Source organism: Hyla sarda, chromosome 3, assembly GCF_029499605.1.
Source record: "Hyla sarda isolate aHylSar1 chromosome 3, aHylSar1.hap1, whole genome shotgun sequence".
Classification (NCBI taxonomy): Eukaryota; Metazoa; Chordata; class Amphibia; order Anura; family Hylidae; genus Hyla; species Hyla sarda.
Genome location: NC_079191.1, coordinates 171,031,608 through 171,045,786, shown reverse-complemented (window position 1 = coordinate 171,045,786; position 14,179 = coordinate 171,031,608). Strand labels below are relative to the sequence as shown.

At 45.3% G+C, this 14,179-nt stretch overlaps 1 protein-coding gene across 6 annotated transcripts in view; it reads left to right on the top strand.

Moving 5' to 3' along the window:
• Positions 1 to 14,179, top strand: part of SLC51A (solute carrier family 51 subunit alpha) — a 91,203-nt gene that overhangs the window by 30,312 nt on the left and 46,712 nt on the right. For 5 of the 6 annotated variants that reach the window (XM_056565487.1, XM_056565488.1, XM_056565490.1 and 2 more), the window contains 3 exons: positions 1,497 to 1,594; positions 5,312 to 5,466; positions 6,890 to 6,963. In XM_056565487.1, coding sequence (XP_056421462.1) covers positions 1,525 to 1,594; positions 5,312 to 5,466; positions 6,890 to 6,963 — 299 coding nt within the window. In that variant the 5' untranslated portion in view covers positions 1,497 to 1,524. Of the gene's footprint in view, positions 1 to 1,284; positions 1,414 to 1,496; positions 1,595 to 5,311; positions 5,467 to 6,889; positions 6,964 to 14,179 lie in introns of those variants that run through there. The other variant, XM_056565492.1, reaches the window with a different exon arrangement.

The following is a 14,179-nucleotide window of genomic DNA, read 5'->3' as shown; positions in this document are numbered from 1 at the left end:
GGCATCTAAGTGGTTAAATGGCTGAGATCAGGGGTTTCTTTAATCTGAGCCATCTCTCTCATGGTCACAGCTTCTTAGCTTGTGCAATCACTGTATGTAACAGTATGTCAAGGTGGCTGCTTATCCTCCATGCACTATTATGTCAAGGTGTAGAAAAAGATTTAAAGGGGTATTCCAGGCCAAAACTTTTTTTATATATATCAACTGGCTCCGGAAAGTTAAACAGATTTGTAAATTACTTTGATTAAAAAATCTTAATCCTTGCAATAGTTATTAGCTTCTGAAGTTGAGTTGTTTTTTCTGTCTAACTGCTTTCTGATGACTCACGTCCCGGGAGCTGTGCAGTTCCTATGGGGATATTCATAGTTGATATATATAAAAAAGTTTTTGCCTGGAATACCCCTTTAAGAACATATGCATTTTTATATAGCTCAAAACTTGGACATCATTTTACAGTTTATATTAACCCCTTAATGACTGTGTCCTTATTGCTATGGCCATGGTATTTTTGGTTTTTCAACTACAGAGACACATGAGGGCTTGTTTTACGGAAGACCAATTGTACTTTGTAAGGAAATCACTCATTTTAATAAGATAATCTATGAAGAAACAAGAAAAAAATATTTGTGAAATTAACAAATGGGGGAGGGGGGACGGGGTTAACAGTACACTTTACAGTAAAACTGATACATTATCTTTTTTCTGCACAATTCAAGCTGTGTGTACATGGCCTTAGGCTGTGTTTTCACTTTGTAGTTCTTTGGAAAAACTACAACTGCAGTTTTTAGAGCCAAAACCAAAAGGGGATCCATGAGGAATTAGAAGTATAAGTCCTTCCTTCATATTTCCCATTCCTTTTGAATCCACGACCAGTGTAGGATCGTGCACCTCTTGATAAATGGAGGGTGCGTGCCAGCCGCCACTTCGTGTGGGGGACGACACGCACCGTTTCTGGGGAGAGCCGGGGGGGCCGTGCAGGGGATTGTGGGGCTCCCAGCAGTCGTACCCCCCGTGATGAGACACATCCCCTATCCTTTGGATTAGGGATACATTGTTCTGCACGATAGTACTCCTTTACAAACGTTGTACTAGTCTATGCTATCTAAAACACAAATCTTCCGTTTCTATGCGGAGTCTGCAGGGACAGAGAGATTTGAGTTTGAAAGCCTGTAAAATTACAAGATAACAAGATAAATAATGTATTAACAAAGTTGCCAAATGAATACATGGTCAATTTAGTAGCAGAGAACAGAGCAGCAGTATGTATTCCATTTACAGTATAGACGAACTGCACATATAACAAGGGCAGAACTGGTTCTGCTTAATAGATAATAGATATTTCAAGGAAACTTGTGCAATGGTGTTTACTGCACTCTCCTTATCAAGGCGAATGTAATCCAACATCCCCTCTAGGTGGGCTACTCTATGTGAAAGTATACTTGTGCTTTTCATTATGATCCTGGTTTATCATGTCTTTTCATTGCTCTGTCTTCCAGGCTTCCTAAGCAGCTTGTCTATTTCCTGATGAACAACTACAGTGTACCACCATCCTGCCTCTCCTTATCACCACCAGCAGCAGCACAATTACCATACTGTACGTCATTCAGTTAAACACAGCTTACTTATTAGTTTATACAATATCAATATAAATATTATATATATATAGTGCGCTGTTCTTGTTTTATATATTGGAAAACTGGATAACTGGTATGCCGATGTAAGCCCCAGTGTATGCTAGGATGACCAATAGATTTTATTGTACTGTATGTATGTAGCCTGAAAGTTTTCACACTTGTGAGCTTACACTCTTTTTTTGTGTAAAAATGTGCATATTTTTTGCAAAAAAAAATATGCAAAAACTGCCTCTTTAGTGCTACCTATAGGTTATTACCCTGTAAATCAATTTCTTAAGGCATATGTCAACAGTTTTGAACCCTCATAACTGCTAAAAGCCCTATACAGAGGTTGTGGGGCAGTGAAATGTTATCTGGTGTCTAGGTTGCCCAACCTGCATGAACAAAATGTTGTTTAATCTCCTGGACTCTTCTCGTAGTAGGGGCCAAGAGATTAAAGTGTAGCTCCCACCAAGTTATATGTAATCTAATATGTCCCTACCTATTAGTAATCTAGCCCTAACCACCTACCTGGCTTTAAAAACATTTTAAATCGCTTTAATAGAGCAGATTTAGTGCTTCTAAATCTGCTCTATAAAGCAGGGCAGGAAGCAGCGCTTCCCAGCAGGCACCACGTCACTGATTCCTTGCAGGAGGAGGAGTAGAGGAGCAACGCCGGCCTGCCGTGCACGATATTACTGCCGGTGTGAGGTGGTTTTTTGCGCCCCCGTAGATCCATGCGTCCACCTCACACCGGCTAATATAAGACCTCAGATCAGACTTACCCATCCGGAGGATCAGCGCAGCAAGGAGTGCTCACGCTGCCTCCGGACAGGGTAACGGGGGCGGGCGGGGCCGCGCGCGAGGCCAGTGGAGCTGGCCAATGCGCGCAGCCCCAGCTATCAGCGTGCTCGCTCTCGCCTGTTTGATTGACAGGCAGGAGCGAGCACAGCAGTGCCTGAATTTCGACTCATTGCCAGGCTGAAATGAGTCGAAATTCAGTGGGGACGTCACTGCTGAATGCATTCGGCCACTAGGAGGGCGATCCCTAGTGGCCGAATTTAAAAGTGATTTTAAACTTGTTTAAAATCACTTTTTTTAATTAAAGTATATTAGAGATATGTTGTAGTACTTAAGTACTACAACATATCAATTTTTGTACTTCATGACAGTGCCCATTTAAGCAACATTTTTCTCATGCAAGTTGTATGACCAAGACAGAAGGTATCATTTTTACTGCCCCGCAACTTCTAGCAGTTAAGCAGTTTTAGGGGTTCGAAAAAGTTGACATAAGCCTTAAGAAATTGATTTATAGGGTAATAACCTATAGGTGGCACTTAAATGGGCACTGTCATGAAGTAAAAAAATTGATATGTTGTAGTACTTAAGTACCCTGTCCCTGTGCCCACGAGCGCGATCGCTACCATCACCGCTTGCGGGGTCCCTGTGCCCACTAGCGGTGTCACAAAAATGCCGAGCGCGGCTCTGTTCCTTGTCCCTGTCAGCTCTCAGGGTACGGGAACAGATTTAAAAGCCTTGTACGCAGCTAACGTAGTACTGCGCATGCGCAGTACTACGCAAATAGCGTAGGGCTAACGCCAGGCTCCTAGCGCTGCCTATGTTAACCGTACGCTATTTGCGTAGTGCTGCACCTGCGCAGTACTACGTTAGCCGCGAGCGAGGCTTTTAAATCTATTCCCGTACCCTGAGAGCTGACAGGGACGGGGAACAGAGCCGCGCTCTGCATTCTTGTGACACTGCTAGTGGGCACAGGGACCCCTCTAGCGGTGATGGTAGCGATCGCGCTCGCGCTCGCGGGAGGCGTTCATGTGACACTATGACACTAGACAATAGGGTGCCTCCAGCTGTTTCACAACTACAATTCTCAGCATGGCCTGACAGCTAATAGCAATCATGGCATGCTGGGAGTTGTAGTTTGGAAACAGCTGGAGGCACCCTATTAGATAAATAACACTCATGAAATGTGAGGGCAGAAGCAAGCGCCCAGCAAGGCGTCAGTTTCGTCGCGCCTGTTGGGAAGCGCTGCTTCCTGCCCTGCTTTATAGAGCAGATTTAGAAGCACTAAATCTGCTCTGTTAAAGTGATTCAAAAAAATTTTGAAGCCAGGTAGGGGGTTAGGACTAGATTACTACTAGGTAGGGACATATTCGATTATATAGTACTTGGTGGGAGCTACCCTTTAAGATGCAGTTTTTCATATTTTAATGCAAAAAATTATGCACATTTTTACATGAGTGTGAGCTCCCAAGTGTTCTAAATTGGGTTCCTTTTGAGTTTTTGGATGAGTTTTCTCATTCCCTTCTACTCAACTATAATTGACAGCTCTAATGTCCAATTAGGAGACTGGTATAACAGTCAATCTTAGCTGGCATTTTTTTAAAGGGGTTCTCCACCCCTAGACATCCTTTGGATAGGGGATAAGATGTAATTGCGGGGGTTGCAGCCGCTAAGACCCCCCCCCCTCCTCCCCCACAATCTCCTGCCCGGCACCCCAGAATTCTGAACATTATAGTAACATAGTTCATAAGGTTGAAAAAAGACCAGAGTCCATCAACCTATATCCCTAATGAGTCCCTGCTGAGTTGATCCAGAGGAAGGTAAAAAACCCTTATACTAGAGGCAAAAATTCCTTCCTGGCTTCAAATAGGAAGAACGTCAGCTGTGCTAGGCTTCGGCCGGCCGTGGTGGTAATGCCCCCCTCCATTAATATTTATGGGAGGGAGCTTGATGGCTGTGGTCGCCCATATTTCATCATGGAGCGGAGTACGCTCTGTGCAGAGGATTACTGGGGTGCCAAGCTGGAGAATGTTGGGGTCCCAGTGGCCGGTCCCCTGCGATCAGACATCTTATCCTTTGGATAGGGGATAAGATGTCTAGGGGGGAAGTACCCCTTTAAATTCTCAATGCAGTGAGTCTAGGACTTAAGGAGAAGAGCCCACCCTGGGAACTAGGCCTGTTGGCAGCCAGGTGGGTAGGCACAGGAAACAAAAAAGGCCTAGGCCAACACCTGAAAAACAACCCCTAAACCTTATCCCTCCACTGCCAAACTTTACACTTAGCAAAATGCACAGGCAGGTAACATTCTCTTGCTATTCACCTAACTGAGACTTATCCATTAAACTGCCAGATAGAGAAGTGTGATTTGTCACTTCACAGAACATTTCCACTGCCCCAGAGTCCAGTGGTGCTTTACACCAATCATCTGACATTTGGCATTGTACTTGGTTATATAAGGCTGGCATCGGCCTTGGCAGGAATGCCAGATGAGATTAAGAACTCTGTAGTTACAGAGTTGCAGAGAAATTGCTACTTTTATGTACAGTACTATGTGCCTCAGCACTTGGTGACCCTATTTTGTAACTTTATTTGGTCTCCCCTTTGTTGCTGTCGTTCCTATGCACTTAGGGTCCATGCAGACTGAGAATTCCTTCACTGAATGTCCTTATTGGACCCATGCCACCTATTATCGGTGCTTATATTGCACAGAATTTTACAGTACAAATAAGTGACGACGAGGAAGGTCCCATGGACTAATAGGCTCTTTACAGCAGAAAATGCATAATAAATTGCAAAGATTTAAGTGCAGATATGTTTCTGATTTTTCACTGTGGAAATAAAATATCAAATGTATCTCTACAACAGTGCGAACTACTTATCACCTCTACTCCTGTTTTTAGTGTTGGACACCATACAGCTGTGCATTCTGGGGATTCTCACTATTCTTTCCATCCTCTCAGTCATTATTTATCTGGAAGATGTTGTTTATATTCTAAAGAAAGTGAAATGTCAAGTGAAAAAAAGAACATCTCTATGGAGCAGTGCTGCCCCAACCGTAAGAACCTAAGTAGCCATAAATTTGGAATGTTTTTTTTTTTTTTAGTGCCATTAAAACTACATCATGGAAAGTTCTTTAAATGTTTATTTTTAATCTAAATTTTTAATTTAATTTTAAGTATTTTACCAAAAAAAGAAAAAAAAACTGCAACAAAAAATGCATACTAAAACAACTTTTTAGCAAACATGACTAGCAGCAACAATACCCAACAATTACAGCCAAGCTGCAAATGACAGCTATCATCAATAAAATATTACTAACCAATAACTCTCTCTACCCACTATCCCTGTTACACACTTTATAGCAAGTGTTGCTTTGCCCTGAAAAGGGCAGCCAACACTGGAACCTGACCCGTTATACCCTAAATGCCCTGATCTCCCTATGTGTTTTTTTTTCACCTATAGAGATGGAGACCTCAGGGGGTGTATGTCTAAGGGATGGTATACATATAAAGAGGCAATGTACTATTTCAATTTGAATAGGTAGAAATAGCTATCTTGTTCAAATACACCTAATACAACTACATCAATTATGCCTATGCACTCTGGGTAATGCACCCACATATAACCATCAAGGGCAAATGCAAAACATGCTCCTGCACCCTTGATGCTGTCCAATCATTGCTGACAGTGTCAGACTCTGTAGGGACAAGCATCTTGGCAAGGGGAATGGTAATATTTCATTGTCAATTTAATAATAATGGTGAATCACAGAACTTCCCTATATAAAAAAAGATTCCCCAAAAACGTTCTTTCACTTGTGGAGAATATAAGTGTTTGCTAAAACTGAAATGTTAAGAATCAGCAGGAACAACACTACTTTTGTCCATAGACTATATTTGATATTGCAACTGATCCTTGTTTTGGACTTTTTATCGAAATTATTTTAAAAAGTGACAAAAATGATGTATTTACATTATAATTTTTTATTTTTCACACACACACACACACACACATATATATATATATATATATATATATATATATATATATGTATAGCATTTTTGCGCTCTGACATCTTATCGCATAAGAGCTTATTTATTGAGGCAGAGAAGGGAGGAGTATTTGTCAGTCAGGGTGGTAGGCCAAAAATCTTTTGATCTATAAGGCTGGATTTCCACTTGACATTTTTGTGGGGAAACTGCCACATCAGTTTTTGAGCCAAAGTGTATTTAAGAGGAATGGAACATATAAAGGAGGAACTTATACTTATCCTCCCTCATAAATACACTTTTGTTTAAAAAAAAAGGCAATTGCAGTTTTCCCCAAAAAACTGCCAAGTGGAAATCCAGTCTGAAGACTTGTTACCGATCTGGGGTTTATATGTAATAATTCTCTCAGCTTCTTACAATAAAACTCTGTTCCCGAGTGTGGATTATGCAATTATATTAATTTTCTCGTGATGATGTGTATTGATTTAGGTCGTCTCAATATTTACCATCTTGGGTCTTTGGATTCCACGTTCTGCCATGTTTGTAGAAATTGGCATTGGCACGTGAGTAATGGTTCAATGTTGAAAGATAACATATTGTTAGAAGTAAATCTAAAATAAAGAATGTTCTCAATTAAATATTTCTGCTTAAGGATAGGCAAAGCACTGTTTCATATAAAAAAGAAAAGAATCAGAAAAATGTCTTTAAATTTCTTTACTGGCCTTTTTTGCATTCAAAAAATGTCTATTGTTTTCATCTTTGCATTTTAAGATCCATAACCATAAATTAACAATTAAGCTATATTATAACAGGGCCACCTAAACTCCACCCCTGGTGTTTTTGTCTGACCTATTGGCATAGAACAGATGGATTCTATAGATTGTCTCTTCTAAAATAATAGCTTGCTTTCTATACTGTAAACAGTTCAAATTATGCTGCCAAACATTTTTCCTCCAGTTGCCATGATTCTGAGAATTCTTCCATAGCCTGTCAGAAAAAACAGCTCTAATAGCCATTATTTAGGCTACTTTCACACTATGAGTATTCATCCATTATTAAACATCTGTTTTCTGTGTAAGAACAGATGTATAATAACAGATTAAATAACGGGTGCTAATGGCTGAATAACGTCCGTCAAAATAACGGCATATTCATCCGTTAAGACCCGTTATAACATCCGTCATGTACGGCCGTTTTAACACCTCTGCCTACAGACTCCCCCCAGCCGGGACTACTACTACTCCCATCACGGAACAGACTTGTTTCCATGATGGGAGTAGTAGTTCCCCGGCTGCCGGTGGCTGGGGAAGCTACAATAGTGTTTGTACTACAACCCCCATCATGGAACAGACTCTGTTCCATGATGGGGGTTGTAGTACAGGGGCTGAGGGAATGATCGCACTGGATCTATCTGCAAAGACCCAATGTGATTAGAAGTCATTAAACAGGGGAGAGACGGCATGCTGCGCTCCCCTGCGATGTACAATGTATTTTACTTTCATTTTTAAATTCCCCTCCGGGAGCCCTGAATGGCTGTTACGAATGAGCCATTCAGGGCTCCCGGCAGGGTTTTTAACCCCTTAAGGACCGGGCGTTTTTCGTTGTTTGCTCTTTCGTTTTTTCCTCCTTACCTTTAAAAAATCATAACTCTTAAAATTTTGAACCTAAAAATCTGTATTATGGCTTATTTTTTGCGCCACTAATTCTACTTTGTAATGATATCAGTCATTTTACCCAAACAGCTACGGCGAAACAGGGAAAAAAATCATTGTGTGACAAAATTGAAAAAATACAGCCATTTTGTAAATTTTGGGGGCTTCCATTTCTACGTAGTACATTTTTTGGTAAAAATTACACCTTATTTTTATTCTCTAGGTCCATACGGTTAAAATGATATCCTACTTGTATAGGTTTGATTTTGTATTACTTCAGAAAAAAATCATAACTACATGCAGGAAAATGTATACGTTTAAAATTGACATCTTCTGACCTCTATAACTTTTTAATTTTTCCATGTTCAGGGCGCTATGAGGGTTAATTTTTTTGCACCCTGATCTGAAGTTTTTGTTGGTACCATTTTTTTTATTGATCTGACTTTTTGATCGCTTTTTATTCATCTTTTCATGATATAAAAAGTGACCAAAAATACACTATTTTGGACTTTGGAATTTTTTTGCGCGTTAGCCATTGACCGTGCGGTTTAATTAGCAGTATATTTTTTTAAATCGGACATTTCCGCACGCGGCGATACCACATATGTTTATTTTTGTTTTTATTTACACTGTTTTTTTTTTTTATTATTGGAAATGCCGGGTGATTCAAACTTTTATTAGGGGAAGGGATAATTCAAAGGGTTAATGATTTTTTAACACTTTTCTTTTGCAATATTATAGCCCCCATAAGGGGGCTATAACATTGCTTTTACTGATCTTTAACTGTGTTCAATGCCTCTCCATAGGGATGCATTGATCAGGGTTTTCGGCGATTGATTGCTCAAGCCTGGATCTCAGGCTTGAAGCATTCAATTGGCGATCGGACTGCAGGAAGGAAGGTAAGAGACCTTCCTCCTGTAGTACAGCTGTTCGGGATGCCGAGGCGATCCCGAACAGCTCCCTGAGTTAGCCGGGCACTTTTACGTGGCTCAGCTTTGAGCGCGCGGCTAAAGGGTTAATAGCGCGCGGCACCGCGATCAGTGCCGCGCGCTATTAGAGGCGGGTCCCGGCTTCACTATGACACCGGGCCCGCCATGATACGATGCAGGGTCACCATGGGACCCGGCGTTATATCACAGTAGCGGGACCAAGGACGTACTCATACGTCCATGGTCCTTAAGGGGTTAAACTTCAGTGTTCCTTACTGTATAATCACATTTTCCCTTAAAGGAGTACTCCGGCGCGCACTTTTTTCCTTTTATCCCGTCCGGGCTGCAAAATAAAAGAAAACACACTTTCTCTTACCTGTCAACGAGCCCCCGGAGCTCCGGTACACTCCGGTACAGGTGTTCGGTCCCCGGGCTGTATTCTTCTTACTTCCTGTTAGCCCAGCACGTCACACGGAGCTTCAGCCTATCACTGGCCGAGGCGGGACATCGCTGCGGCCAGTGATTGGCTGAAGCTCCGTGTGACGTGCCGGGCTAACAGGAAGTAAGAAGAATACAGCCCGGGGACCGAACAACTGTACCGGAGTGTACCGGAACTCCGGGGGCTCGTTGGCAGGTAAGAGAAAGTGTGTTTTCTTTTATTTTGCAGCCTGGACGGGATAAAAGGAAAAAAGTGCGCGCCGGAGTACTCCTTTAAGTATATTCATTTTATTCCCCCCCCCATGTGTATATGTATGATTCTCCCCCTGCCTGCTGCCCGGTCATCTTCTCATCTTCTAGTGCTGTCACAGCGCACAGCAGGGACATGCCATTCCATTCCCTGCTGCTCAACTCTGTATCTGACAGTGGAGCAGTGGAGAATGGAGGGACCTGTCCCCCCTGTGCACTGTTATAGTGCTCCATTCCCCGCCGCCGGTACCTGACCTGTACCCCCAATGCGCTGCCTCATTCATATATTCCCCACTGCCGTCCGACATGTCCCCGCTGCTGTCCTGCTCCAAGCACATTTAGAGCGCCGAGGACTGTAAATCTCTTTTTTTTTCAAATTCAAAAAAGGGTTTTATTGAAAGTGATAAAAGAAGCATTACAAGCAATAAATGAGTCACAGGATAAACAGACTTATAAAAGAGAAAGGAGTCCGGTGGCCAAGGTAGGCCCAATGGACAGCAGCTAAACAGTGCATAAACACATGACATGTCATATATCGAATAAGAACAGCAAGTGGTAAATTCCACAATAAGTAGTGCAACAAACAGTCAATCAGGAGCAGCATATAACGTCCCAGGCACAAGGGCCAGGGTTATCTAGATAAGTCGGGTATGAGTCCAAATGGGGAACCTGAAATCAACAATAGGTGCGCCAGTGGAAGTACCAAAAAGAAAGAAAGCGAACAGATATAAACGGTGTTGTGTGGGAAACAACAAGAGACAACAGAAAAGGGAAAAGGGCCAAGGAAGGAGGAAAAGGTAAGGGGTCAGGTTCTGAGCAGTAAAAGAGGGGCATACAGACAAGGGTTGGCAAGAAAAGGAGAGGGACTGAGAAGAAGAAAAAAGAGGAAGGGGGGGGAGGGAACGGGGGAGGGGGGGGGGAGAAAAGGAGCCAGGAACCAGCGGGTGTCACATCAGCATGGATGCAGGGAGTAGAATTGATACGGGAACCCAATGAGAGGGAAATCACAGGGATCTGCATCTCTGGGAGGAACAAAACTGTACCCATGGGAGCCAAGTGGTCTCAACACGCACAGCGTCATCAGGATGAACCGACATCAATTCCTCCATCTGACGTGAGTTGGCAACTTCCGCCATCCATTCGTCCAACGTAGGGGGGTCAACAGACCGCCACTTTCGGGGTATCACTGCTTTCGCGGCCTGAAGGAGGTGCCTCGCCAGAGACTTCTTGTATTTGGCCTGCGCCATGGGGAACATAAACAGTAGGGCAGCAGCAGGAGTGGGGGACACACAGATCCCAGTGACTTCTTGAACAACCCGGAGGACCGATTGCCAGAAGGGGACGAGTTTGGAGCAGCTCCACCAGATGTGCGTCATGGTACCCTCCTCCACACCGCATCTCCAACACACACTGGGGACCGAGGGATACCAGCGGTGAAGCATCGCTGGGACACGGTACCAGCGAGTGAGAATTTTGTAGCAAGTCTCCTGGGCTTTGGTGGCCACCACCGCCTTATGGGTCAAAAAGAAGCATTTGGCCCAGGCTTCAGGAGAGAACGACATTCCCAGTTCAGCCTCCCAAGCCGTGCAGTAAGCAGGCACAGCATGCGAGCGCTGGGACTGCAAAAGTTCATAAAGAACGGAGATGGAGTGGCGCGGGTACGACGAGGCCAGGCAAAGGCGCTCAAAGGGCCGCGGGTCCCTATGTAAGTCAAAATGGGCGGGGATGGAGGAATAGAAATGGCGTAACTGCAGATAGGCAAAGGGGGCCCTGGTAGAGGAAGGGTACTCCTCCAACAAAACTTCCAAGGGTTTCAGGTGGCGCGCTGCTAGGATGTGTCTAAAGCGCAAGGGGGCAGACCGAGTAGCCCCAAAAAAGGGGCCAGCAGAGGAGGCTCCAGGTGGGAAGTCAGGATGGTCAGTGACTGGGAGGAGGGGGCCCATGCGGTCAACCAAGCTACTGTTCCCACGCACAGAGTGTAGGGAGGCCAAAGTGTGGCGAGTGCAGTAGGATGTAGGAAAGGCAGTCAGAGAAGCAGGTGACCAGGTCCAGGGGAGGGTGGATAAGGCCTTGGTGCATAGGTCCTGGGCCATGCGTACCCATTGCTTGGATTCGGTGTTGTGCGTCCAGTCAAGGACCCGTGCATGTACACAGGCTAAGAAATATAAACGGCAATCCGGCAGGCCCGCTCCACCCGACAGTTTAGGCCTGGAAAGGAGGAGACGGTTCAAGCGGGGTCTAGCCGATGACCAGACGAACAAACCGAAGCAGCGTTGGAGAGCACGCCAGTAGGAGGAGGGGAGATGAATGGGTACGGTTTGTAGCAGATATAACAGCCTGGGTAAGAGGTTCATTTTTAAAATGCTAATTCTTCCAAACCAGGAAAATTCTCGTCTATCCCAGGCGGCCAGGTCCCGCTTAAATTGCGCGAGAAGAGGAGAAAAGTTAAGAGGGAACAGAAGGGACAGATCAGAGGGCACTTTCATACCCAGGTATGTGATACCCCTGGAGGGCCACGTAAAGGGAAAAGCTGAACGGAGAGAGTCCACTGCATGTCCTGGCAACGAAACATTGAGGGCCTCTGATTTAGAAAGATTAATTTTAAAATTAGACCAGGCACCAAAATCTCGAATTCGAGACATAAGATTAGGTAAGGAGGTAACAGGGTTCGAGAGATAGACCAGGAGATCATCGGCAAAGGCCGAACATTTATATTCTCGGCCTCCGATGGAGATTCCCTTAATGTTGGGATCGGCTCTGATGCCGGCAAGAAGGTGTTCCATCACCAGGACATACAGTAGGGGGGAGAGGGGGCAACCCTGACGAGTGCCGTTGCGTATGGGAAAAGGGTCAGACAGAGAGCCGTTAATCTTCAGGCGGGCTGCGGGGGAACTGTAAAGGGCCAATACTTTAGAGGTGAAAACAGGGCCAAGGCCAATGTGACGTAGGGTCTGCGCCAGGGAGGACCAGGAAACACGATCGAAAGCCTTCTCGGCGTCAAGGGAGAGTATCATTACAGGCAGTTTAGAAGACTGAGCGTAGTGGATCAGATCAATAGTCTTGATCGTGTTGTCCCTGGCTTCCCTCCCCGGCACAAAGCCGACTTGGTCAAGATGGATTAGGGAAGGGAGAACGGAATTCAGGCGAATCGCCAGCAATTTGGCGTAAATCTTTAGGTCTACATTTAGTAAGGAAATGGGGCGGTAACTACCACAGACCTGGGGGTCTTTTCCGGGTTTGGGGATAACAACTATATGTGCCAGCAAAGAGGCGGGGGGGATAGGGTGCGATGTGGAGATAGAGTTAAAGGCCCGAAGCAGAAGAGGGGAGAGGGCGTCTAGAAGGGTCTTATAGAATCTAGCCGTGAAGCCATCTGGGCCAGGACTCTTCCTGCCGGGGAGATCACGAACTACTGCGGCTAACTCTTCCGAGGTGAAGGGGGCCTCGAGGGCTTCCACCTCCTCCAGGGGCAGGGACGGGAAAGGCGAGGACTGTGGAGGGGGAGGGTCGGGCGAGTGAGGGAGGTTGTACAGGTCTGAGAAGAAGTCAAGAAAAGAGGAAGCAATGTCAGGGGTGGTATGCACCACGTTACCGGTAGGGGAGCGTACGGTCGGGATATGAGTCTGGGCTATTTTAGCGCGCAGCGCCCTGGCCAGCATGCGGCCGCTTTTGTTGCCAAACTCATAGAATCTGCTGCGACCCACCTGTAGCCAGCGACCCCAGGACGCCTCCAGGAGGCGCTTAACCTCTAGCCTAGCAAGCTGCAGTTCTCTGAGGACCGTAGGGGAAAGCGAGCGCTTATGGGAAAGTTCTAGCGAGGAGACTAAGTGAAGGGCTTTCTGAAGGGCAAGGGCTCTACCTCGTTTTAACCGGGAGCCGTGTTTGATGAGGACACCACGCAAAACACATTTGAGCGCCTCCCATTGATAAAAAGGAGCAGTAGAGTCAGCACTATGATCGTCTACAAACGAGGAAACAGTTGTGGTCAGATCAGACATGCACAGGGGGTCTAACAATAGAGACTCATTCAATTTCCAGGACCAGGTGGACCGGGTCAGGGTGGGCAAGCGTAAGGAGCAAAACACCGGAGCATGATCCGACCACAATATGCTTCCAATGGAGGAGGAGCTTGCCCAGGGCAGTGCGCTATGCGGAACTAGGATATGGTCAATGCGACTATAGGACCCGTGCGGGGAGGAGAAAAAACTATAGTCCCTGTCAGTAGGGTGGTGCAAACGCCAGATATCATGCAATTGTAAGAGACCAAAAGCACGCTTCACACGCTTAATGGCGCTATAAGACAGGCTAGAGCGACCCAGGGAATTATCCAGAGTGGGATCCAGAGTCATGTTCAGGTCCCCGCACAGGACCACGGTCCCCGAGACCATAGGCAACAGCCGGTCAATAAGCTCCACCAAGAAACCGACCTGGCCCTGGTTAGGGGCGTACACATTGACAATTGTAAGCGGGGCGCCCCCGACCGATAGGGTCAGGATGAGATACCTGGCATG